The sequence below is a fragment of the Phyllobates terribilis genome, unplaced genomic scaffold (genome assembly GCF_046119375.1).
Source record: "Phyllobates terribilis strain yellow unplaced genomic scaffold, ASM4611937v1 Scaffold_7__3_contigs__length_470593459, whole genome shotgun sequence".
NCBI classification, from domain to species: Eukaryota; Metazoa; Chordata; class Amphibia; order Anura; family Dendrobatidae; genus Phyllobates; species Phyllobates terribilis.
Window position 1 is genome coordinate 217,436,483 of NW_027362767.1, and position 27,721 is coordinate 217,464,203.

Below are 27,721 nucleotides of genomic sequence, written 5' to 3' on the forward strand. Positions count from 1 at the left end.
GATACGACAAATGTTTCAACCAAGAGTGGGCATGTTGAAAGACGCCAACAGGAACAAACCAAGGCCATGTGCCCACGTAGCATTTTTGTAGCATTTTTGCGGCGTTTTTATGGCTGCGAAAACGCCGCGAAAATGCTTGTAAAACAGTCTGCCATGCAAAGCAATGTGAATTGGGATGTGCTGTGCACATGATGCGCTAATTTACGCTCCGAATTCGCATTGCGTTGCAAATCACAGCATGACCATTTCTACCGCGATTATGCTGCAAATTCGCGGGCATTGAGGAACATTGAAACGCAGCAAACATGCAGGTATATGTGGATTTGCTGCGTTTCAATTAAATTCAATGGCCGCGAATTTGCAGCGTAATCGCGGTGCGTGTGGTACCCGGGATGAAGAGGAGACTACAACTCCTCTTCATCCCGGCTACCACACGGTGAAAAAAAGAAATAAAAAAGTTAAAAATAAACAAAACCTGTATATTCACCTCTTCGGCGGCCCCCGGTCTGCTCCCGGCCGCGTCCTCTCTCTTCGGCGTCCCGCGGTGTACTGTCAGGACCTGCGGTGACGTCATTTAGTCACCTGATGGTTACACGACCGCTGACGTCGGCGGTCAGGTGATGGTCGCGTGACCATCAGCTGACTAAATGACGTCACCGCAGGTCCTGACAGTACACCGTGGGACGCCGAGGAGAGTGGACGCCACCGGGAGCAGACTGGAGGAGACCGGAGAGGTGAGTATACAGGTTTTTTTTTTATTTTTAATGTTTTAATTCTCTTTTTTTTTACTATAGAAGCTGCATTTAAAGCATCAGTTGTTCACACATTATAAATCCATGCCGGTTGCACAGATTTATATTGTGTGACCAACTTGTCAAGCACTTTTCCAAGTGATGCTCAAAAATCGCTTGGAAAACTGCTTGAAAAAACGCATGTGAAACCACATGTAAAAACGCTGAAAAAACGCTTCTCTCTGGCAGAAAAAACGTATGTAAATCTGCATGCTTTTTTTTTCTGCCAGAGAGAGGCAAAAACTCTCTGCATCAAATCTGCTACGTGGGCACATAGCCTAACTGAGCCAGAACAGATCAAGGAAAGATGGAAAGAATACACGAAGCAGCTCTACAAGAACGACTCAGTGATAAGGGAAGAAACTGAGACTAGAACTGATAGTGAACTGAACATCCTAAAAGATGAAGTCGTTGCTCAATAAAGCTTCTGTCGAAAAAAAAAGCGCTGATAAAGTCTTCTTGAAGCAGCAGTTGATGCAATCCCACATCTGTGTCAACAGATATGGACAACCAGTACATGGTCCAAGAACTGGACAAGATCCGTGTTTATTCCTATTCCGAAGAAGGGAGATGTTACCGACTGTGTTAACTATCGGACTATTGCGCTCATACCTCATGACAGCAAAATACTACTGAAGATCCTACAAAGATGGTTACAACCTTAGTTAGACAAAAAGTTGCCAGAGGGACAAGCAGGATTCAGAAAAGGCCGAACCATCTGATCAGCCTCATTAGGGATAGTGATGGGTGAAGCTGTGACTGTTTGGGTTCGGCTAATTGAGCTGAACACCAAACGTTTTTTTAAAAGTTCAGGTTTGGGTACTGTTCTGAACCCGAACACTGATCCCATTCATGTAAATGGGGTACCCGAATTTACCTGGTTTTCCCGCGATGTCACGCATTACCGCAGTCAGAGCGCTGTGGCATCATGCTGACAGGTGTCAGCTTTTTACCGTGCGTCTCTGTCACAGCTTTGGCATCATGATGACACCTGTCAGGATGATGCAACAGCGCTCTGACCGCGGTAATGCTATTACCACCGATCAGAGTCTGTGTTTCCTGCGCTGTCACGTAAGCGACAGCACGGGAAACACCCGAAACGAAACCTGAACGGTAACACGGACTTCCAGAGGAAGTCCGTATTCGGGGGCCGTGATGGAACAGTAGGTGTTCGGTACGGAACCCAAACTTTACTGTTCGGGTTCGCCCATCTCTAATTAGGAACCTTTACATCCACCAAGAAGCAGCAGTCTAAACAGAGCCCGGCGACACAGCATGGTTCAGAGTAGAGCGAGGCGGCAGACAAGGCGACATCTTGTCATTTCTCTTCCATTCATAAGCAGAAGGTATTTTCAGGAAGGCTGGACTTGCCGAAAAAGAAGAAGGAATCAAAATTGCTGGACGGATCATCAACAATCTTAAATACGCAGACGATACAACATTGATAGCAACAAGCGTAGATGGAATGAAGGACTTATTACGGAGTGTCAGGATGGAAAGCTCGGAGAGGAGACAGCTACTCAATACAGAAGACAAAGATACTGACTACTGCCAGGTACGACCGGGACACATTCGAGATGGACGGCAACAAATCAGAAGTTGTACAAGACTGGTCTACTTGGATCAATGATTATTCAAGATGCAGTGATGACTTTATTTTTTAATAATCTTTATTTTTATATAGCGCCAACATATTCCGCAGCGCTTTACATACATTATCATGCCTGTCCCCATTGGGGCTCACAATTTAAATTCCCTATCAGTATGTCTTTGGAGTGTGGGAGGAAACCAGAGAACCCAGAGGAAACCCACACAAACACAGGGAGAACATATAAACTCCTTGCAGATGTTGTCCTTTGTGGGATTTGAACCCAGGACCCCAGAGCTGCAAAGCAACAGTGCTAACCACTGAGCCACCGTACAGTACTAACCACTGAGCCACCGTGCTCCTCAATAGGAGAATAGCTGTGGGCAAATGAACAATGAAGTCACTGGACAAGGTCTTCAAATCGAGGAACATTTCACATGAAGACACTGCTCATACATAGTCTGCCCTTTTCTGTGGTGACATATGGATGTGAAACCTGAACGATAAAGAAACAAGACAGAAGAATCGACGCCTTTAAAATGTGATGCTGGAGAAAGATGTTATCAATACCATGGATGACAAGAAGAACAAATCAATTTAGGAACAAATCAAGCCAGACATGTCACTGGAAGCCAGGATCACCAAGCTACGACTTGCCTACTGTGGACACATCATATGAAGAGAGCAATCACTGGAGAAGGACATCATGGTCAGAAGAAAAGAAGGAACAAGGCGAAGAGGAGGACCAGCAACCCGATGGCTCGATACTATCAAGATAACGGCGGAGAAGACCCTGGTGGACCTATCTAGGCTGCACAAGATCAATCTTCCTACAGAGCGTTCATCCATTAAGGTGAAGGCTGTTAAATAAATAAATAACACTTGTAGTTGTGATAGTAATATAGTAGTACAGAGCTCTACTGGACCATTATCGCTGCCTATCACTTTTCATGCTAATAGAAAACGTATTACTTTAAATTATATGTCTGCAAAAAGGGCGTAGTTGAAAATAACATAATCTAAAGGAGATGGCCTCATTCCTTAATCTATTGTGTTATGAACTAAGCATTTATAAAAAGGAAAAAAAAAACATTGAATTTCCCTCCGCTGGTTTTTTTTTTCCCTCCAAGGCAAGAAAAAGAGCTTTAATTATACTCACCTGCAGGGCGGTCCGGTCCGAGGGGCGTCGCTCGTCTTGGTCCGGTGCCTCCTCTCTTCTTGCTTCGTGTGGATGACGCGTCCCGATGTCATCCACATAGTCTTCCCGGTATCGCGCTCCGGTGTAAGCGTACTTCTGTGCCCTGATGAGGGCAGATCAAAGTACTGCAGTGCGCATGCGCCAGGGCTCTTTGGCCGCTCCCGGCGCAAGCGCACTGCAGTACTTTACGCTGCCCTAGAGAGGAGGCACCGGACCAAGACAAGCGACCCCCTCAGACTGGACCGCCTCCCAGGTGAGTATAATTAAAGCTCTTTTTCTTGCCTTCAGACTCTCGCCTACCATGGAAACCTTCAAAAGGAACCTGAAGACCCACCTCTTCCAACAAGCCTACAACCTGCAGTAACCCTCGCTCCACCATACCGCTGCACGACCTGCTCTATCCTCACCTACTGTATCCTCACCCATCCCTTGTAGATTGTGAGCCCTCGCGGGCAGGGTCCTCGCTCCTCCTGTACCAGTCGCTGTCACATTGTGTTCAAGATTATTGTAATTGTTCTTGTATGTATACCCCTTTTTCACATGTAAAGCGCCATGGAATAAATGGCACTATAATAATAAATAATAATAATAATAATAATTGCCTTGCAGGACGGATCGTGAGCTTATATACAGTATTATAGAATGCTGTATATCAGGGCTGAAAGGTGGTGGCCGTATCTCATATCAGTCAAACCTGGTGACAAGTTCCTTTTAATTAGCAAATCATATTTGCTTTGTCTAAAGAGGTAATCCCAATTGTTGCTGTCCTAAAAACCTAAAATTTTAAAAGAACAGCTGATATGACCCGGAGATAAATATAACATACATTGGCATTCAGGAATACAGGGTAAACAGCAGTGTGAGCAGCCTCTTCTTACCTCAGCACACCTGGTATCTCCAGTATTAGATCAGATAGACAGGGTGGACAGCAGTGTGAGCTGTCTCTTCTTACCTCAGTACCCCTGCTATCTCCAGTATTAGATCAGATAGACAGGGTGGACAGCAGTGTGAAAAGCCTCTTCTTACCTCAGCACACCTGGTATCTCCAGTATTAGATCAGATAGACAGGGTGGACAGCATGTTGAGCAGCCTCTTGTTACCTCAGCATCCCTGGTATCTGCAGTATTAGATCAGATAGACTGGGTGGAAACCAGAGTAAACATCCTCTTCTTACCTCAGGACATCTGGTATTACCAGTATTAGATCAGATAGACAGGGTGGACAGCAATGTGAGCAGCCTCTTGTTACCTCAGCATCTCTGGTATCTCCAGTATTAGATCAGATAGACATGGTGGACAGCAGTGTGAGCAGCCTTTTCTTTCCTTCGCACACCTGGTATCTCCAGTATTAGATCAGATAGACAGTGTGGACAGCAGTGTGAGCAGCCTCTTTACTTAGCACCCCTGGTATCTCCAGTAATAGATCAGATAGACAGTGTGGACAGCAGTGTGAGCAACCTCTTCTTACTTTAGCACCCCTGGTATCTCCAGTAATAGATCAGATAGACAGTGTGGACAGCAGTGTGAGCAACCTCTTCTTACTTTAGCACCCCTGGTATCTCCAGTAATAGAACAGATAGACAGTGTGGACAGCAATGTGAGCAGCCTCTTGTTACCTCAGCATCTCTGGTATCTCCAGTATTAGATCAGATAGACATGGTGGACAGCAATGTGAGCAGCCTTTTCTTTCCTTAGCACTCCTGGGGCCTCCAGTATTAGATCAGATAGACAGTGTGGACAGCAGTGTGAGCAGCCTCTTCTTTACTTAGCACCCCTGGTATCTCCAGTAATATATCAGATAGACAGTGTGGACAGCAGTGTGAGCAACCTCTTCTTACTTTAGCACCCCTGGTATCTGCAGTAATAGATCAGATAGACAGTGTGGACAGCAGTGTGAGCAGCCTCTTCTTTACTTAGCACCCCTGGTATCTCCAGTAATAGAACAGATAGACAGGGTGGACAGCAGTGTGAGCAGCCTCTTCTTTACTTAGCACCCCTGGTATCTCCAGTAATAGAACAGATAGACAGGGTGGACAGCAGTGTGAGCAGCCTCTTCTTATCTTTGTTGCATACATTAGGCCTGTCACACTGTTTATTATGGACTCTGCTGCTTCATCCCTTTAGCGTATACAACATCACAGACCCACTTAAATCACTCAATATTTCAATAAACATTTGCTGATAACAAGCATATAATTCTTACACTTCTTGTTATGTCTCAAATGCTTTAAAATAAATTTGTTTAGAAATCCTCCTGAAGTCACCACTAGAGGGAGATTAGAAGTTCACTGCTTATTGTTTTTAATGAGATTGTCCATTATGAGGAAAATCCCTTCTTAAATACTATATTCCCCAGTGTAGAATAAAAAAACAAAAACAAATGCTTCCCGTCCTGATGCAGTTCCACCGACGTCGGCGTCGAGTCTCCCGGGGCTTGCTTGACATCGTTATGCCATATGAGCACTGCAGCCAATCAGCAGTCACTATTGAGCTGCTCCAACCTCGGACGTCTGAAGTAAGTGTGAGAACTGCAGTCCGTTAGCAGTTGTCTGAGTAGAAGACAATGCCTTTAACTCAATCATATAATAGTATGCAGCATCTTCCTGGTCTCCCCCTAGTGGCCACTGCAGGTAGCCAGAAATTCATAATTTAAAGGCATTGAACATAAACATTCAGCAATTATGCACAGCACTGGTGATGAATGTATAATCACTGGGGCCCCCACTTATCACTAGAATAGGAATCTGCTCTGTTTAATCTCTGTGGGTCTGACGGAGAAGGGCAACGAGGAAATTGGGATTTATATTCTGGTGATTGGAGAAGGTTCCAGCAAACCTTGTGATTAAATGTTTTCCTGTGGTGAACCCACTTGATTAAATTATACCCAGCATTAGTTTGTGGTCTGTAACCTTACAGGCACCGTATTACGTGTCCACGATGCTGCTGCCTTCACTAAATCTAATGTATTAATACAAAGTGCTTCTACTAAGCAGTTTATCCATTACTCACCTACCATCGATGCCTGATGACGGTCTTACTATTTGACCGAAACATCAAATCATGTATATCTGAATCAAGTTTGTAACCTGAAATAGATTGCAGAGTCATTCTTGTCATGTTGTTTGGGGTAGGACTATTTGACCGCCTGGACCCTATTGTTTTAGTACCATGTTTCATTCCTTACCACCCTCCATAGTACCTTGGATGCTTTCTCCCCTCTCTCTTTGATCAGCTGCCTAAAATCTGGTTATGATGGATTGGTCAGCTTTGCAGAGAAGCTACTTAGGTGAAGGAATTACACATTCCAACAGCAAAATGATGGGACATTTTTAAACAGGCTTTGTTACCAAGTGTTTTTCAACCACATAATGTAGAGACAGAGACCCTGATTCCAACGATGTCTCAGTTGCTGGACTGCTTGCTGCCATATAATCCTCGATTTACCAGCTCTGCCTACACCCCATCCTTCTCACCACCATCACCACTGATTGACAGCTTTCTGCCTATGCACAGTGTACACAGAAAGCAGCCAATCAGTGGCGTGGGTGGGGTTATACGCAGCTCATATAGGAGATATGTGTACTTTACCATCTCCGAGCAAGAAGTGTTTATATAAGAAGTCCGACATCCACAGAACTATTAAGACACTGAATGCTACAAAGGACAATCCCATTACAACAATCCTCTTACACGTTAGGCCGTGTTCACATGTCCAGTAATGATCCATCAGAACGGATCCAGCAGCAATCCATTGGCAAAAAACGTCGTGCAGATACAACTTTTTAGTCCGTTTTTAAAAAACTGATCTCTGCTGGCTGTTTTTTTTTTTTTTTTTTTTTTAACATTGAAGTCAATGGAAAAAGTATCCGTTAATCAGCCATCAGTTTTTCTTTCATTTGTAAAGTATTATTATTTATTATTATAGCGCCATTTATTCCATGTGAAACAAGAATTACAATAATCTTGAACAATAAGAGTCAGCGACTGGTACAGGAGGAGCGAGGACCCTGCCCGCGAGGGCTCACAGTCTACAGGGGATGGGTGAGGATACAGTAGGTGAGGGTAGAGCTGGTCGTGCAGCGGTATGGTGGAGCGGTGGTTACTGCAGGTTGTAGGCTTGTGGGAAGAGGTGAGTCCTCGGGTTCCTTTTGAAGGTTTCCACGGTAGGCGAGAGTCTGATGTGTTGGGGTAGAGAGTTCCAGAGTAGGGGGGAAGCACGGGAGAAATCGTGTATGCGATTGTGGGAAGAGGAGATAAGAGGGGAGTAGAGAAGGAGATCTTGTGAGGATCGGAGGCTGCGTGAGGGTATGTACCGGGAGACTAGGTCAGAGATATATGGAGGAGACAGGTTGTGGATGGCTTTGTATGCCATGGTTAGGGTCTTAAAAAGGAGTCTATGTGAGTGATGCAGGAAGGGGTTAACTCTCATAAAATGATGCTCTATGTAAAAATTGATTAGAAATTGGACCGTAATGTGAGCAGCACAAGTCAGGAAGGAGAAAAAAAAAACATTAAAATTGACCACGTAACATAAAAAGGCAAAATATTATGCAACAATGCAAGAAATCCACATTTATTTTTTTGTCGTCTAAACTTTTTTTTTATTTAATATGCAGCATAAAGAAAATATTATACAGTAACTGAATTATTGTCACAAGGTTGCAGAGAATGTGTGGTCATGGTTCGGCCTGGGGACTTGTAATGTTACCCGATTCCTCATCCAAAATGACTGTTCATTTTTTTATCCTGAGAGTTCTCCAGATTAACGAGGATTGTGATGGTATTTCACATTGTCACCCTACATTCAGAACCACACTCTCCGTAATGCAGTATGAAAGATACACCATGTACCGTCACTGCATATGGAGAAAATGTGTGACTGCTTCACCGCTTTACAATTGTCCACAGTCCACCGCAGAGAAGTCCTACTCTAAAAGTTCCTTAGTCTTCGATGCTAGCTGCTTGTCTATTTCTGCAGATACGTCATCTGCCATCTGCTGGATCTGTAATGACATAATACAACAGGAGGACTACAGTCAGCAGAAGTACTATAGTTAACGGCTGATAAGAAACAGGCACTTTATATAAAAAAGGACTTTTACATCCAGCACATTATCCGTATTTCTGAAGTGACTGATCATCCTTCACTACCACGGTCATTTGGACATGTCTTTGTTAAATTCTTGCAATATCTTTATTGTGGTTGAAATTCATTTTTTTTTCTGATATACAGCTCCAAATTGCTGGTCAGGTAAATTATAGAAAGTTGTCTACCTGTAGTCACCACTAGAGGGAGCTTAGGATCCAGCTGCAGACTGTTATACATTGAATAAAAAAAAATAATAATATGTTCCCCAGAAATATTTTAAAACCTCTTAGGGGGGTAATTTATGTAAAAAAAAATGTATAAAAACATTTGCAAAAAAATGCTCAGCGCTATACACTGCCGGGAGCGATCGCAAATATTTTTATACCTGTGTTTTTGCTGTGGATTTGACTGATTGAATTGAAGTCAATGGGTAAAAAAAGCGCTGCAAAAACGCACAAAGAATGGACATGCTGCAGATTTAAACGCGATGACAATCCTGTAAAATTCCTGATCATGTGCGCAGCACTTCAGGATTGTCATTGCATTAGCACACGGATTACCTAGCGGTTTTGGCCCATTTCCACATGGAAAAAACACTGTGAAAACGCACCAAAAACCCACAGTGTGCACAAAACTTAAGACCCACTGTTTTCCCCCCAAATTAAGTAGAAAAATTAGGGTGCGCCTAATAGTCCAAACGACAACCCAAGATCTCAATCTGCTCATGCGCCGTCTCTAGCAGCCATTTTCCTGAAGCCCACCGCCGAGAGATCAATGGGCAGAGCGGGAACTCCGCTCCTACCTCACCGCCAACATCTTGTTGAAGGCCAGGACCCGAAGAATCGTCCTACTCCTGCAGCGGTGACCCTGCCTCCTGTGACCCCGCTCCACCTCCACCCCCCGGTAAGCTACCGTAAATTCGAACTATAAGACGGACACCCATTTTAATAAAAAATAATTTTTTTCCCTCCCCAAAATTTTGGTTGAATCTTATGGTCCGGTGTGTTTTATAGTCCGTAAAATGCGGTATATACAGTACCATCAAAAGTTTGGACACACCGGTTCACGCAATGGTTTTCCTTGTTCTTATTGGAATATGCATGCCAGTAAAATAAAAAAAAAATAGAAACGTTATGGCTGCTGAGAATCAGAGAGGCAAAAACGAAGAAAAAATAAATAAAAATGGCCGGACATTAACCCCTCACCGACATACGACGTAGTTATACGTCATATGCCGGCTCCTTAACTTTGATTCAGGCTCGCACGCTGAGCCTGCATCTTTCCCTGCACATGATGGCTGCTTCAATCAATCATCATGTGCCTCTAACCTTTTAAATCCCGCTGTCGATTTCTGACAGTGGCATTTAACACGCGCCGACAGTGATCAGGGGGCGCCGATGAGCTGTCATGACAGTTTGGTTTGCTGATGACCCTCGTGCCTGTCATTAAGATCCTCCTGTGAACGTCGGCCCGTGGCCGGTGTTCATAGGAGATTGTAATGCTCTGATATGTGTAGCACAAGCAATCGGATGATCGCAGCTTCAAGTCTCCTAAGGGGACTATTAAATACAGTAAAAAAATATGAAATTAAAATATGAAAAAAATAAAAAGCACAAAAATCTTAAAATCACTCTCCTTTTGCCCCATTAAAAATAAAAATCAAAAATACATACATTTGGTATCGTTACGTTATTAAAAGTCCGATCTATCAAAATATAAATTAATCCGATCGGTAAACGGCATAACAAGAAAGAAAAAATGTATTTCTTTGGTCGCCGCAAAATTGTAATAAAATGCAAACGAGGAGATCAAAACATCGCATCTATCCTAAAATGGTATCAATTTTTTTGGTGCGCAAACTATAAGTCCTCAACTGGCCCCAGATCCCCAAAAATGGAGGCAAAAGCAAAAAATTTTTTTCTTACAAATTTCCGAATTTTTTTTCTCAGGGGTGGGGGAGGCAGCTCAGGGAACAGGACACCATAGGAGGGGGCTAAAGCTTTGCTCTATTTGGATCCAGGCCTTATTATGAGCATTTCTGCACCAGCTGACTACACGAGAGAGAGGGCTTGCTAGATAATAGAGCTGGACACTATACCGCCTCTGCTGTCTCTTTAGCCCATACGAAGGAGTTCTGAATAGAGGTGATAGTTTTAAAGAAGGTGGAGGGGATTTTGATGGGAAGAGATTGCAAAAGGTATAGGATCTCATAAGAATGTTCACTTTGGAGATCTGACACCTACCGAACCAAGTGGAAGTGGATTTTGACCATCTGTGACAGTCAGCAGGTATAGAATTAATAAGCTCTGGGAAGTTACACTGATAGAGTGAGTAGCGCTCAGCTGAAAGGCGTATTCCTAGGACCTTTAACACAAAATACACCGGGGCAAACACCATTATGACGTTACCTGTTTTTCTATCAATTTTATTGTGTCTTCGGAAACTGTAGACTTGAACTTCTTGACATCCTGAACGGCCCCGGAGCGGATCTTTCGTACTGAATCCTTGGCTTTGTTTGTCAGTTGTTTGGCCAGTTTTGTCAAATTCTCCCTGTGCTCTCGAGTTACCCTGATGTGAAGAGATAAGTCGTTTCATCAAGAAAATACCAGGCCAAGCAGGATACATTGCAGGTGTAAAAGGCAGGATCCACATTTTGGACAATACAGACATAGCGTTACACACATAACTAAAAATTGATGTAGAACTCGTAATCTGGCGGCAGCTATGTCTGTGTGTAACGCTATATCAAAAGACTGACTGTCACTTCTGAACAGAATACTGATGTTTACAGATGCATACGAAGAGTAGCCAAATCCCTACATAACAAATAAAGTAGCACTCTGTAGCACTATGGCATGTAAAGATGAAATATCTGAAATTTGAATAGCATTACTGCTCCAGATGATAAGAAAAAATGGAGATACTTCGCACATAATTTGGCCAATTCATGCATGCCCGGCAGCCACAACAAGGCGATCCTCTTTGCTGAGAACCTAACCTAATGTGATTCCTCTCCTGGGCTGATAGCCTATATTTATATGGATAGTTAGGATCTTGCTGTAATATAAATGTAGTCTATTGCACCAAGATCCTAGCTATACATATAAATGTAGTCTATCAGCCCAGGGGAGGAAACACATTAGGTTAGGCTCTCAGTAAAGAAGATCGCCCTGTCGTGGCTACTCTGCATGCATGAATTGGCCAAATTATATGCCAAGTGTCTTCGCTTTTTCTTATTTTCTAGAGCAGTAATGCTATTCAAATTTCATATACGTCATGTTTACATGCCATAGTGTTAGAGTGCAGCTTTATTTGTTAGTTATGTAGGGATTTGGCTACTCTTAGAATGCACCTGTTAACACCAGTATTCTGTTTTCAAGTGACGGTCAGTCTTTTGATATAGCGTTATACACAGACATAGCTGCCACCAGCTTACGAGTTGTATATCATGGCATCATTGTACAATGTGGTCTCTGTGAACGTCACTTCATTATATGCAATGTGTAAATCTAACATTTACTTACTGGGGGACCGGTACGCGGATTAATGTCCCATCTAGTTCTGGATTTAAGTTCATCTGACTTTGTCTTAAAGCATTTACAGCCGCATCCGCGCTCTGTATAAAAAAGCAGAGCAATTAGAAATGTCAGAGCATTCTCCATCTGGCACAAAGTAAGAAAGAAATTCAGCAAGTAAAAAGTACAAAAAGCCCTGATAGACTTAAGGATATGTGCACTAGTCTGTGCAGCAGGATGGAAACGGTGTAAAGCCAGAAAGCAGGAGCCTGAAACAATGAAAAGACAGGAGGTGTACATGACATTTTGGGGAAAAAAAAATACTGCATGATACTCCTAACAGATTTTCCAACAATCTGGGGTGGTGCAGTCGCTACATAGATGATCTCCTCTTTAGACTTCAAGGCATATCTAAAAGAGGTTGTCCACTACTTTAACACTGAAGGACGTATCCTTAGGATAGGTCATCAATGTCTGATTGGTGGGGGTCCGATACCCGGGCACCTCCGCTGAAATTATTTTATAAGAGAAGTGTGGACTATAAAATATAAAATCTAATTTTACATTATTAAATCAATGCGCTCTTTTCTATTTCTCTATACTTTTCAATTTGTAACATCTTTATTATTTTTTTAGGCCTCATGAGCTTCGTGTTTGTATGTACTTACCCTTGGCGCCGAACTAATCAGATCAATTAGTATAACTAATAGGATTTAAGCAACAGTTGTTCACTAGTATTTTACCTATGTGTGATGTGATGCGCAGCGTTAAACGACCACCGACTGGCAATGCTTGTTGGTCATGTAATAGCTAATTTACACAGGTAGATGGCGCTTCAGATGTGCACTGAACAGTCAGTAAGAGTGCTGCGTGCTCACAGGCTGCCACTGCTCTCGGCAGCACGTGTCCTGTTTACACAGGATGATGAACTGCTGAGAACAATGATCTTTTGGGTAAAAGAGCATTAAGCTGAGCGATCATCACCCTGTTCACACTGAAAAGTTATTGTGAAACAAGCATTCCTAGGATCACTCGTTCACGATAATCTTGCAGAGTAAAATTTACCTATAGGGTGCTAAATGAACCCAATAGGTGAATTTACCCTAGAAGACCCGCAGCCTTAAAGGGGTTGTCTGGTCTAGAATGACAAGTCTGCAGTCACTCTGTGTGACTGCAGACTTGAGAATCCTCTCAGCGCAGGCACTGTGAACGGTGGTCAAGTATACAATATGCATATTCCCAGCCAGAACCCGTCTAGTGGGCGCAGCCTCGCTCAATACTGAACCGGGAACGGCAGTCAAGTTTGCGATATGCATACTAGCAGCTGCAACCCATCTAGTGGGCGCAGCCTCGATCTTGTATTGAGAGACGCGGCGCCCACTAGACGGGTCCTGGCTGGGAGTATGCATACAGTGGTGGCCAAAAGTATTGGCACCCCTGCAATTCTGTCAGATAATACTCAGTTTCTTCCTGAAAATGATTGCAATCACAAATTCTTTGGCATTATTATCTTAATTTAATTTGTCTTCAATGAAAAAACACAAAAAGAATTGTCATAAAGTCAAATTGGATACAATTCCACACCAAACCTAAAAAAGGGGGTGGACAAAAGTATTGGCACCCTTTGAAAAATCATGTGATGCTTCTCTAATTCGTGTAATTAACAGCACCTGTAACTTACCTGTGGCACCTAACAGGTGTTGGCAATAACTAAATCACACTTGCAGCCAGTTAACATGGATTAAAGTTGACTCAACCTCTGTCCTGTGTCCTTGTGTGTACCCCATTGAGCATGGAGAAAAGAAAGAAGACCAAAGAACTGTCTGAGGACTTGAGAAACCAAATTGTGAGGAAGCATGAGCAATCTCAAGGCTACAAGTCCATCTCCAAAGACCTGAATGTTCCTGTGTCTTCCATGCGCAGTGTCATCAAGAAGTGTAAAGCCCATGGCACTGTGGCTAACCTCCCTAGATGTGGACGGAAAAGAAAAATTGACGAGAGATTTCAACGCAAGATTGTGCGGATGGTGGATAAAGAACCTCGACTAACATCCAAACAAGTTCAAGCTGCCCTGCAGTCCGAGGGTACAACAGTGTCAACCCGTACTATCCGTCGGCGTCTGAATGAAAAGGGACTGTATGGTAGGATACCCAGGAAGACCCCACTTCTTACTCTGAGACATAAAAAAGCCAGGCTGGAGTTTGCCAAAACTTACCTGAGAAAGCCTAAAACGTTTTGGAAGAATGTTCTCTGGTCAGATGAGACAAAAGTAGAGCTTTTTGGGAAAAAGCATCAACATAGAGTGTACAGGAAAAAAAAAAGGCATTCAAAGAAAAGAACACGGTCCCTACAGTCAAACATGGCGGAGGTTCCCTGATGTTTTGGGGTTGCTTTGCTGCCTCTGGCACTGGACTGCTTGACCGTGTGCATGGCATTATGAAGTCTGAAGACTACCAACAAATTTTGCAGCATAATGTAGGGCCCAGTGTGAGAAAGCTGGGTCTCCCTCAGAGGTCACGGGTCTTCCAGCAGGACAATAAAACACACTTCCAAAAGCACTATAAAATGGTTTGAGAGAAAGCACTGGAGACTTCTAAGGTGGCCAGCAATGAGTCCAGACCTGAATCCCATAGAACACCTGTGGAGAGATCTCAAAATGGCAGTTTGGAGAAGGCACCCTTCAAATATCAGGGACCTGGAGCAGTTTGCCAAAGAAGAAAGGTCTACAATTCCAGCAGAGCATTGTAAGAAACTCATTGATGGTTACCGGAAGCGGTTGTTCGCAGTTATTTTGGCTAAAGGTTGTGCAACCAAGTACTAGGCTGAGGGTGCCAATACTTTTGTCTGGCCCATTTTTGGAGTTTTGTGGGAAATGATCAATGATTTGATTTTCGCTTCATTCTCTTTTGTATTTTTTCATTGAAGACAAATTAAATGAAGATAATAAGACCAAAGAATTTGTGATTGCAATCATTTTTAGGAAGAAACTGAGTATTATCTGACAGAATTGCAGGGGTGCCAATACTTTTGGCCACCACTGTATCTCAGACTTGACCACTGTTCCCGGCTCAGTATTGAGCGAGGCTGCTCCCACTAGACGGGTCCTGGCTGGGAGTATGCATATCTCAGACTTGACCACCGTTCCCGGCTCAGTATTGAGCGAGGCTGCACCCACTAGACGGGTCCTGGCTGGGAGTATGCATATCTCAGACTTGACCACCGTTCCCGGCTCAGTATTGAGCGAGGCTGCACCCACTAGACGGGTCTTGGCTGGGAGTATGCATATCTCAGACTTGACCACCGTTCCCGGCTCAGTATTGAGCGAGGCTGCACCCACTAGACGGGTCTTGGCTGGGAGTATGCATATCTCAGACTTGACCACCGTTCCCGGCTCAGTATTGAGCGAGGCTGCACCCACTAGACGGGTCCTGGCTGGGAGTATGCATATCTCAGACTTGACCACCGTTCCCGGCTCAGTATTGAGCGAGGCTGCACCCACTAGACGGGTCTTGGCTGGGAGTATGCATATCTCAGACTTGACCACCGTTCCCGGCTCAGTAATGAGCGAGGCTGCACCCACTAGACGGGTCCTGGCTGGAAGTATGCATATCTCAGACTTGACCACCGTTCCCGGCTCAGTATTGAGCGAGGCTGCACCCACTAGACGGGTCTTGGCTGGGAGTATGCATATCTCAGACTTGACCACCGTTCCCGGCTCAGTATTGAGCGAGGCTGTACCCACTAGACGGGTCTTGGCTGGGAGTATGTGTAGCACCCTGAGGATTCGGCTGCTACAGGGGTATTGCACCTCAACCCAGAGGTGTGATATTCCACTCCCGGGTAAGGATGGAGTGTGGAACTGAGCTCAGAAAGCTGCATGCACTACACACATCCCATTTCCGAGGAACAGACCAACGGTACTCCCACTTAGAAATGTGCAGGTACGACCGAGTCTGTTCCTGGCTGGAGTGGGAGGGGGGTGGTACATCCCAGTAGTGTAGGGGCAGATAGGGGGAGCAGCCTGGGTAAAGTTAGGAGCTCATTGGGTGCTGGTCACCTGAGCTCACACATAGAGGAAGTATTTAAGGTGGGCACCATCTAAGATCAGGGTCAGTCAGCCACAGTCAGTCAGTCTGTGAGAAGTCAGTGAGACATCAGACTTGCAGAGCAGTGGAAGAGAGCAGAAGAGCAGAGCAGCCCCAGAGCAAGAGTGAGAGAGGAGAGAAAGAAAGACCCAGAGGGGGAGACAGAAGGAACTCTGAGAACCCAAGTACAACCCTAGGGTGAAGAGTTGGCAACAGGGTACCGGATCCCAAACTGGTGGGGGCTAAAGCATACCTCAGCCAGAGACCGGAGGCCGTGGGCAGCATCTGCCACGGCCACCCACCACATCCACCCTGAAGGCAAACCACGTGTAGGGTCAGGGAACCCAAGGCCAAGGGTCTCCCAACAGAAGGCCCGAGGGAGCTGGACCTAGGTGGATCCCTGGTGGGGACGGCCAGAAGAAAGGACAAGAAGGAGGGCTCAGGGACACGCTCCGGACTTGCTTGGGGGTTGGCTGAATCCAGGACCTGGTGGACGCAGCACGGCTCGGGTGGTCACTCAAGGCCGGAGTGACCGGAATATCTGCAGTAAGTAAACACCCTGAACTGCACAACCCGACTCTGTCTTTAATTATCATCTACGCTGCACCACCACAACCCCCATCCTCTGCACCTGACCCCCTGAGGCCATACCCCTCCCGTTGGGGGTTATACTATCTAAAGCTGCACCAACACCATCAGCCTCAGCGGACCCTGCTGCAGCGGCGGCCGTAGTGACCGCAATTCAACGGGTGGCGTAGTCGACATAAAGAACTTTAGTAACATCAGTAAGGACTGCCACACACTTAGCTTGACACCCTGGGCACGGACCGGGTCACAGCCACTCGGAGACTACAACCCCCATCTGATCCGGCTCCGGGTATTCCCCTAAACAACACTGGCCCAGGGGGCGCGTCAACTTTGGTGTAGTCGGCAGGATTACGTGCCCGCAACACCCGGGTACTGCGTGCCTGAAGAAAAGAACAAGTTTACCTCAAAAAGAAGTCTCCTGCCGGTTCCGGAGGGTCCACGCCATCGGACTCCATCACAGGTCGATTCCCGCCGGTTGTCCGCCATTAACAGCTTTTTCCCGCCATCTGCAGAGTTTCCCGCCACTGGGAGACGATTCCCGCCATTTCCAAAGGTTTCCCGCCTTGTCAGAGCGGACGCCATTATGGGCGTGCCAGAGGATGGCAAGAGGCCGCCTCCCATCGTGGGCCAGGACCGAAAATGGCGCCAAAAGTGGAAACCGCCCCCACCAACAGAGACTGTGATGCTAGAGGTGTCTGTCAGCGTGAAAGAACTGCCCCTGGAGCTGACAATCACCAAGTGGCCCCGGGACCGCCCTCGAAGGGGGAGGACTGAAAACAAGAGAGCAAAGATGGGTGTCGCCTGGAGCAGCCTGGAGAGAGCGCACCCGGAGACAAGAAGCCTGGAGCAGACTCCAGAAAGAGCCTACCCGGAGATGGAGGGAGAGCCAGGCAGCACCGACCCAAGGGTCAGGAGCCTGATGCGGGCCGCCACTCCAGGCAGCACCGACCCAGTGGTCAGGAGCCTGTTGCCGGTCGCCACTCCAGAAGGCCTGCTGGAGACAACGAGAGGAGAGCAGAGCAGCACCGACCCGTTGGTCAGGAGACTGCTAGAAGCAACGACCCCACTAGGCTTAGTGGAGGTCCTGGCACAGCTCCCCCGAGATCGGGAGTGTGCACAGACCGCGCTGGAGGGCCTCGCACGGAGGATGGCCCGGGTGCAGCGAGAGACGTTAGCGGAGTGGAGCCGAGAGATGGCCCAGCAGACAAGAACCCGTCAGCGGAGCACGCCACCCGAGACGAGGAGACAGACCGCCTCTGAGGATGGCGCAGGAGGACTGAAGGCCGGAGACGGCGCCGAGAAGGGAGCCGAACGAAAGGAGGCAGGTAAAGGGGACGTCTCTACCCCAAACCGGGAAACCGCGAACCTGCCCCAGCTCCCCGTCGCAGAGCCCGAAGTACCCCCTGCCGTGCCCGTAACCGCAACGTCACCGCCACAGACTAGGCCTCAACCGGAAGCCGCAGCCGCGACCCCTGTGACGTCACACGCCTCGACCCAGAGCGTGACCAAGCAGGAAGTACCACCAGCCTGGTCGCAGGGCCTAGTACCCCCGGGCGCCGCAATACCAACAGCGCCCCCTTCCTCCGCGGAGCCACCGGCCTGGTCGCAGGGCCAAGTAGCCCAGGGCGCCGCCGTCCTTACGGTGCCCTTCACTTTCCAGGTGCCCCAGGCCTGGCCGCAAGGCCTGGGCAACCCGGGCGCCACCACCACCGCGCCCATAAAACCAAGAGTGCCGCATCTGGGAGAAGATCTGTTCGCCCAACATACGTGCCCGGATGGGCAGCCCTTCATATGGCCACCGGAGTTTCACCATCCTCGACTCCGGAAAGAGAGACCCCTAGACGAACCCCTGATCCCGGTTCCAAAGCCCATAAAGAGGATCTCGCCCCCGCTAGAGGAGGCACAGTTTGAGTGGGACCCCACCGGAGAAGATCTCATGGGGTTCACTCAGGAGACTCGGGCAGCCGCAGCGGAGCGTGCAGAGTGCTGCCGCCAGCAGCTCGAGGTCTTTGAGAGGGAGCGGAGAGAGAGGCGGGTCCGGGAACAACAAGCCCAAATAAAGAGCGCGGAGCAGAAGAGCCGGGCCAGGAGGAGTCCCCGTGCAGCTCATGGTCCCCCTTCCACCGGGACTGTGATCAAGTTTAATATGCAGCACGGGTGGGGCTTCATCCGAGATCACCGCACCCCAGGCGACGTCTTCGTGACAAGAAGAGACGTTGAGTCCCACCTACCGGAGGGACACAGAGGTCGTGACCTTTATATAGGGGACGAGGTCACCTTCACCCGGCACAAGTGTGCCAAAGGACCCTACGCCCTCCATGTGCATCGCCTAACGGAGGAGGAGCTGCGGTGTGAGGAGGAGCAAGAGGACCCGGACGGGTCTGAAGCTAAAGTTAATCACAAAGAAAGAGCAGGAGGACGTCGTCGTTGAGTACAGCAGAGTAGAAGCTGTATATAGTTGCCCGTCGGGGCACAGTGAACCGTTGCTGCTATTATAGTCCCCGTTGGGACCAGAGAATTGAACTGTTACCCGTATTTCCCTTAATCCCTCTGACCGAGGACTGAGAGCGGTCATCCCTTTCCTAAATACCTGGCCGAGGACTGAGAGCGGCCATATCCCCTTGTATATAGTTGCGCTTCCTAAAGCGCCCCCTACCGGTTTTATAGGAAGACCATTTTTCTAGAGAAACTGTTGCACTTTTCCCGGGCACACGTTGCACAGTGTCCGGAGGAGGAGCTAGAAGCAAGAGAAGTCTACGAGAATGTTATTTATGAAAAAAAGTTTTATTGCTGATATATATGTTTTATATGTTTTTATTATGTTGTTTATGCAAAAAAATGTATGTTTTTGGATGTTTATATCTTACAGCCCGAGGACGTGCTGTGATTTACCAGGGGGGAATGTAGCACCCTGAGGATTCGGCTGCTACAGGGGTATTGCACCTCAACCCAGAGGTGTGATATTCCACTCCCGGGTAAGGATGGAGTGTGGAACTGAGCTCAGAAAGCTGCATGCACTACACACATCCCATTTCCGAGGAACAGACCAACGGTACTCCCACTTAGAAATGTGCAGGTACGACCGAGTCTGTTCCTGGCTGGAGTGGGAGGGGGGTGGTACATCCCAGTAGTGTAGGGGCAGATAGGGGGAGCAGCCTGGGTAAAGTTAGGAGCTCATTGGGTGCTGGTCACCTGAGCTCACACATAGAGGGAGTATTTAAGGTGGGCACCATCTAAGATCAGGGTCAGTCAGCCACAGTCAGTCAGTCTGTGAGAAGTCAGTGAGACATCAGACTTGCAGAGCAGTGGAAGAGAGCAGAAGAGCAGAGCAGCCCCAGAGCAAGAGTGAGAGAGGAGAGAAAGAAAGACCCAGAGGGGGAGACAGAAGGAACTCTGAGAACCCAAGTACAACCCTAGGGTGAAGAGTTGGCAACAGGGTACCGGATCCCAAACTGGTGGGGGCTAAAGCATACCTCAGCCAGAGACCGGAGGCCGTGGGCAGCATCTGCCACGGCCACCCACCACATCCACCCTGAAGGCAAACCACGTGTAGGGTCAGGGAACCCAAGGCCAAGGGTCTCCCAACAGAAGGCCCGAGGGAGCTGGACCTAGGTGGATCCCTGGTGGGGACGGCCAGAAGAAAGGACAAGAAGGAGGGCTCAGGGACACGCTCCGGACTTGCTTGGGGGTTGGCTGAATCCAGGACCTGGTGGACGCAGCACGGCTCGGGTGGTCACTCAAGGCCGGAGTGACCGGAATATCTGCAGTAAGTAAACACCCTGAACTGCACAACCCGACTCTGTCTTTAATTATCATCTACGCTGCACCACCACAACCCCCATCCTCTGCACCTGACCCCCTGAGGCCATACCCCTCCCGTTGGGGGTTATACTATCTAAAGCTGCACCAACACCATCAGCCTCAGCGGACCCTGCTGCAGCGGCGGCCGTAGTGACCGCAATTCAACGGGTGGCGTAGTCGACATAAAGAACTTTAGTAACATCAGTAAGGACTGCCACACACTTAGCTTGACACCCTGGGCACGGACCGGGTCACAGCCACTCGGAGACTACAACCCCCATCTGATCCGGCTCCGGGTATTCCCCTAAACAACACTGGCCCAGGGGGCGCGTCATATGCATATCTCAGACTTGACCACCGTTCCCGGCTCAGTATTGAGCGAGGCTGCACCCACTAGACGGGTCTTGGCTGGGAGTATGCATATCTCAGACTTGACCACCGCTCCCGGCTCAGTATTGAGCGAGGCTGCACCCACTAGACGGGTCCTGGCTGGGAGTATGCATATCTCAGACTTGACCACCGTTCCCGGCTCAGTATTGAGCGAGGCTGCACCCACTAGACGGGTCTTGGCTGGGAGTATGCATATCTCAGACTTGACCACCGTTCCCGGCTCAGTATTGAGCGAGGCTGCACCCACTAGACGGGTCTTGGCTGGGAGTATGCATATCTCAGACTTGACCACCGTTCCCGGCTCAGTAATGAGCGAGGCTGCACCCACTAGACGGGTCCTGGCTGGAAGTATGCATATCTCAGACTTGACCACCGCCCCCGGCTCAGTATTGAGCGAGGCTGCACCCACTAGACGGGTCCTGGCTGGGAGTATGCATATCTCAGACTTGACCACCGTTCCCGGCTCAGTATTGAGCGAGGCTGCACCCACTAGACGGGTCTTGGCTGGGAGTATGCATATCTCAGACTTGACCACCGTTCCCGGCTCAGTATTGAGCGAGGCTGCACCCACTAGACAGGTCCTGGCTGGGAGTATGCATATCTCAGACTTGACCACCGTTCCCGGCTCAGTATTGAGCGAGGCTGCACCCACTAGACGGGTCTTGGCTGGGAGTATGCATATCTCAGACTTGACCACCGTTCCCGGCTCAGTAATGAGCGAGGCTGCACCCACTAGACGGGTCCTGGCTGGAAGTTTGCATATCTCAGACTTGACCACCGTTCCCGGCTCAGTATTGAGCGAGGCTGCACCCACTAGACGGGTCCTGGCTGGAAGTATGCATATCTCAGACTTGACCACCGTTCCCGGCTCAGTATTGAGCGAGGCTGCACCCACTAGACGGGTCCTGGCTGGAAGTATGCATATCTCAGACTTGACCACCGTTCCCGGCTCAGTATTGAGCGAGGCTGCACCCACTAGACGGGTCTTGGCTGGGAGTATGCATATCTCAGACTTGACCACCGTTCCCGGCTCAGTATTGAGCGAGGCTGCACCCACTAGACGGGTCTTGGCTGGGAGTATGCATATCTCAGACTTGACCACCGTTCCCGGCTCAGTATTGAGCGAGGCTGCACCCACTAGACGGGTCTTGGCTGGGAGTATGCATATCTCAGACTTGACCACCGTTCCCGGCTCAGTATTGAGCGAGGCTGCACCCACTAGACGGGTCCTGGCTGGAAGTATGCATATCTCAGACTTGACCACCGTTCCCGGCTCAGTATTGAGCGAGGCTGCACCCACTAGACGGGTCTTGGCTGGGAGTATGCATATCTCAGACTTGACCACCGTTCCCGGCTCAGTATTGAGCGAGGCTGCACCCACTAGACGGGTCCTGGCTGGAAGTATGCATATCTCAGACTTGACCACCATTCCCGGCTCAGTATTGAGCGAGGCTGCACCCACTAGACGGGTCCTGGCTGGAAGTATGCATATCTCAGACTTGACCACCGTTCCCGGCTCAGTATTGAGCGAGGCTGCACCCACTAGACGGGTCCTGGCTGGGAGTATGCATATCTCAGACTTGACCACCGTTCCCGGCTCAGTATTGAGCGAGGCTGCACCCACTAGACGGGTCCTGGCTGGAAGTATGCATATCTCAGACTTGACCACCGTTCCCGGCTCAGTATTGAGCGAGGCTGCACCCACTAGACGGGTCCTGGCTGGAAGTATGCATATCTCAGACTTGACCACCATTCCCGGCTCAGTATTGAGCGAGGCTGCACCCACTAGACGGGTCCTGGCTGGAAGTATGCATATCTCAGACTTGACCACCATTCCCGGCTCAGTATTGAGCGAGGCTGCACCCACTAGACGGGTCTTGGCTGGGAGTATGCATATCTCAGACTTGACCACCGTTCCCGGCTCAGTATTGAGCGAGGCTGCACCCACTAGACGGGTCCTGGCTGGAAGTATGCATATCTCAGACTTGACCACCATTCCCGGCTCAGTATTGAGCGAGGCTGCACCCACTAGACGGGTCCTGGCTGGGAGTATGCATATCTCAGACTTGACCACCATTCCCGGCTCAGTATTGAGCGAGGCTGCACCCACTAGACGGGTCCTGGCTGGAAGTATGCATATCTCAGACTTGACCACCATTCCCGGCTCAGTATTGAGCGAGGCTGCACCCACTAGACGGGTCTTGGCTGGGAGTATGCATATCTCAGACTTGACCACCGTTCCCGGCTCAGTATTGAGCGAGGCTGCACCCACTAGACGGGTCCTGGCTGGAAGTATGCATATCTCAGACTTGACCACCATTCCCGGCTCAGTATTGAGCGAGGCTGCACCCACTAGACGGGTCCTGGCTGGGAGTATGCATATCTCAGACTTGACCACCATTCCCGGCTCAGTATTGAGCGAGGCTGCTCCCACTAGACGGGTCCTGGCTGGGAGTATGCATATCTCAGACTTGACCACCATTCCCGGCTCAGTATTGAGCGAGGCTGCTCCCACTAGACGGGTCCTGGCTGGGAGTATGCATATCTCAGACTTGACCACCGTTCCCGGCTCAGTATTGAGCGAGGCTGCTCCCACTAGACGGGTCCTGGCTGGGAGTATGCATATCTCAGACTTGACCACCGTTCCCGGCTCAGTATTGAGCGAGGCTGCACCCACTAGACGGGTCCTGGCTGGGAGTATGCATATCTCAGACTTGACAGCCGTCCCCGACACTGCATGCAGAGTGACTGCAGACATTTTATTCCAGACCAGACAACCGATCAGCTACATGTTCGCAGATTGGCGGTCACTTAATAGCCAGTTTAGACAGGCCGACCGCTCTCTCCATTTGTACAAAACGATCCTTAACAATAATTCTGAGAAAATATTCTGCACTGTTCTTAGCAGCACATGTCCGGTTTACACAGGATGACGTGCTGCTGAAAACAATGATTTATGGAGTATAAAAACAATTTAACCTGTCGAACAAGTACTTTCCTCTTCTGTCAGGTGATGGGTGACCATTTACACTGGCTTATAAATGTACCCTAAGAACAGACAGCAGGGCTCAAAACGCGTCCGTTTATGCTATAATGCATACTTATGCAAATACCTCCAGAGAGGAAAAGGACTTGAACTCTAGTGCCACCTATGGGTAGAAGCAATCCTAAAAGTCAATAGGGACCCTTTAAAGGGCTTTGCCACATGAGTTAGGATAAGAAGTCGAGGCAGGCACTAGAGCGTCCACTTCCACTCTGAAGAGGATATTGGAGTATTTAAGTTCCCAGAGGAGCATTGAATGGCCTATAAGTCTCCTTACACTGGCTTGGCACTCTCTACAAGGAGAAACTTCTGCGGATCAGCTTGTTCAGATTAGCTCCTGTCCATAAACATAAGCCCAGCAGAAATTCAATAGACAAAGGGCTGCTATCCACTATAACAAAAACTGTGTAATTATAAACTGCAGGAAATTGCAGAATAAGGCAAATGACCCTTGAGAGGTAGAGGGTGATCATCCCCTAATTCTGTCTTGGTCCACATGTGATCACAGTGTGACTTACCTCTGGAAAACTCGCCATGTTGATTACGAATAGCCGGGGAGACTTGAGGGTGATTTGTCCTAAATGGCTCAAGGGGAATTTTCCATCTTTTGTTTTGACAATTATATGATCAAATGCACCTAAAAATATGATTAACAACAAAATAATACAGGTACAAGTTCATAGAGTGTCCAGTTATGTACTAAGGTGTCCGTCTGGTCGGTAAAACCGGTGGTGACATTTTATCTCATTCCTGCTCCAGTGAACAAAAAACTCCTCCATAAGTGAAAAACATGGTCCTGATGAAGGTCTGCAGGATCTCATCATTTGTTGTAATGTCTGTCGTTGGAACTTTGGGATGCCGAGAACGGACCTGATCCCGGCCTGACGGCACGTCTTTGTGTTTCTTGGCCCCAGCGTTAGGACTCATTCAGGCATCCCATTGTCACGCACGAGTTCTATGTGTGGTTTTCATGGATAGCACTCGTACCTGTGATAGTTTATGGGGTCATTCACATGTACATAGTTTTTTTCAGACCGAGAGATCAGTGGAAAATAACTGAGACATGTGGTTTTATCTTAAAGGAAAGGTGTCACCAGAAAATTACTTATTTTTTTGTTAAATGCGTTTTTCTATTTTCATACCACTATATTAAAAAAAATCTTACAAATTTTACCCTTGGCCTTATATTAGACTCATATTTTCCTTTTCTTCACATGTACATTAGCAACAATAAATTGACTTAGATCCTATTTAGCATGCTATAATGTAGGCAAATATTGTACAGGAGGAGGAGGAGGTGAGCTGTGACATCACCTATTGTGAATGGTGGATCCTGTGTCATCTGTGGTATATAGAGGTGTTATCAGTCATTGTACAGGGGGAGAAGGAGGAGGTGAGCTGTGACATCACCTATTGTGAATGGTGGATCCTGTGTCATCTGTGGTATATAGAGGTGTTATCAATCATTGTACAGGGGAAGAAGGAGGAGGTAAGCTGTGACATCACCTATTGTGAATGGTGGATCCTGTGTTATCTACTGTATACAGAGTTATCAGGGGGAGGAGGAGGTGAGCTGTGACATCACCTATTGTGAATGGTGGATCCTGTGTCATCTATGGTATATAGAGGTGTTATCAGTCATTGTACAGGAGGAGGAGGTGAGCTGAGACATCACCTATTGTGAATGGTGGATCCTGTGTTATATACTGTATATAGAGGTGTTATCAGTCATTGTACAGGAGGAGGAGGTGAGCTGTGACATCACCTATTGTGAATGGTGGATCCTGTGTTATCTACTGTATACAGAGTTATCAGGGGGAGGAGGAGGTGAGCTGTGACATTACCTATTGTGAATGGTGGATCCTGTGTTATCTACTGTATATAGAGTTAGCAGGGGGAGGAGGAGGTGAGCTGTGACATCACCTATTGTGAATGGTGGATCCTGTGTCATCTATGGTATATAGAGGTGTTATCAGTCATTGTACAGGAGGAGGAGGTGAGCTGTGACATCACCTATTGTGAATGGTGGATCCTGTGTTATCTACTGAGTGTAGAGGTGTTATCTATCATTGTAATCCTGTGTGTGATGACAATGAGTTTGTCTTCATGCCTGCCAAATCTAACAAGGTATGAATTGGTGTGACTAAGCTGGATGGACACGGGGAGTGACTCTTACTTATTGTACAGCTATGATTTATGCTATTTGCTATTACGTATAAACCACGTAAATTTAAGTACATATTCATGAAAGGTATAAATAAACCTAACAGTCCTGCAAGCCCTGGAGATGGTTGGGAATCACAAGCTTGTGTATTTCTTTTGTTCTTGAGAAAAGCTTCCAGACAACTAAAGCACTTCAGACTCATTTACATATCAATTCAAATGCGGATTTCTCAGGAACAGAGGAACAGACTTGCTAGGTATTTGCTGGGTTTGTCTTTGAAAGAGCTACATGTACCGTATATTCCGGCGTATAAGACGACCTGGTGTATAAGACGACCCCCCTACTTTCCTGTTAAAATATAGAGTTTAGGATATATTCACCATATAAGACTACCCCTTTTCCAACGCATACCAAACACCGGTAAAAATTAAAAAAAAACAGATTTGAATTTAACATGGTCCTTTTTTAATTTAAATTCTTATGACATGCAGGTATATAGCAGGAAAACTGTCACTCATAAACATATTAAAATAGGGGGGACCCCACGTCATTTTTTGGGGGGGTCCCCCATTCTAATAGCTAGTAAAGGCTAGGTATTCAGCTGGGGGCTGATATTAGTAGTCTGGGAAGCTCCGTGGGTATTACCCTCTTCCCAGACTTCAAACATCTGCCCCAGCCGTCTGCTTAACCTCCGCTAGAGACCATAATGATGGTGGATCCCACGCCAATTTTCTTTTTTAAAAATCCTTTATTTTAACACTAAATGACAATTGAGGGGTTAATAAAGATGCAGTCCCTAAATTATTATTAATTTTGTAATTAATTTTTCCCAAAAATGTTGACGTGGGCTTCGCCATATTTTTGTGTCCAGCCAGGTACAGCAGGCAGGAACGGGCTGCCCCCAACCACCAGCTGCCTATTTGTACCTGGCCGGACACAACAATATAGGGAAGCCCTTTTTTTTTAAATTATTTCATGAAATAATTTTAAAAAAAAATGCGTGGGGCTTCGCCCTATTTTTGTGTCCAGCCAGGTACAACTAGGCAACTGGGGGCTGGAATCTGCAGCGCAGGGAGGCCCAAGCTTTCTGGCCCCCCCCCCGCTGCAAATTGCAGTCCGCAGCCACCCCGGAAAATGGCGCGTTCATAGAAGCGCCATCTTCTGGCGCTGTACCCAACTCATCCAGGGCCCTGGTGCGGTGGCTCACTGGGTAATAAAGGGGTTAAGGCCAGCTTGGCATTATCAGCTGGCCCTAAGCCCGAAATTCATGGGGTCACGCCAGTATTAGACATGACCACCATGAATTTCTAGTAAAGTATTTAAAAAAAACACAACACCCAGAATAAAGTCCTTTAATTGAAATAAAGACACAATTCTTTATTGTTCTAAATTAAACCATACTTACCATCACGCCCATTCCAGCTGAAGCCAACGATCTCCTGCAATAAAAGAAAAATAATAAAGCAACCT

At 47.5% G+C, this 27,721-nt stretch overlaps 1 protein-coding gene across 3 annotated transcripts in view; it reads right to left on the reverse strand.

The window, feature by feature from the left end:
* Nucleotides 1-7,460: 7,460 nt before the first annotated feature.
* The window catches only part of MRRF (mitochondrial ribosome recycling factor), a 41,441-nt gene continuing 21,180 nt past the window's right edge, over nucleotides 7,461-27,721 (reverse strand). For all 3 annotated transcript variants that reach the window (XM_073639732.1, XM_073639731.1, XM_073639730.1), the window contains 4 exons: nucleotides 24,606-24,724; nucleotides 12,190-12,281; nucleotides 11,074-11,233; nucleotides 7,461-8,579 (listed from right to left, as the gene is read on the reverse strand). In XM_073639732.1, the coding sequence (XP_073495833.1) occupies nucleotides 8,502-8,579; nucleotides 11,074-11,233; nucleotides 12,190-12,281; nucleotides 24,606-24,724 (449 nt within the window). In that variant the 3' untranslated portion in view covers nucleotides 7,461-8,501. The remainder of the gene's footprint in view (nucleotides 8,580-11,073; nucleotides 11,234-12,189; nucleotides 12,282-24,605; nucleotides 24,725-27,721) is intronic.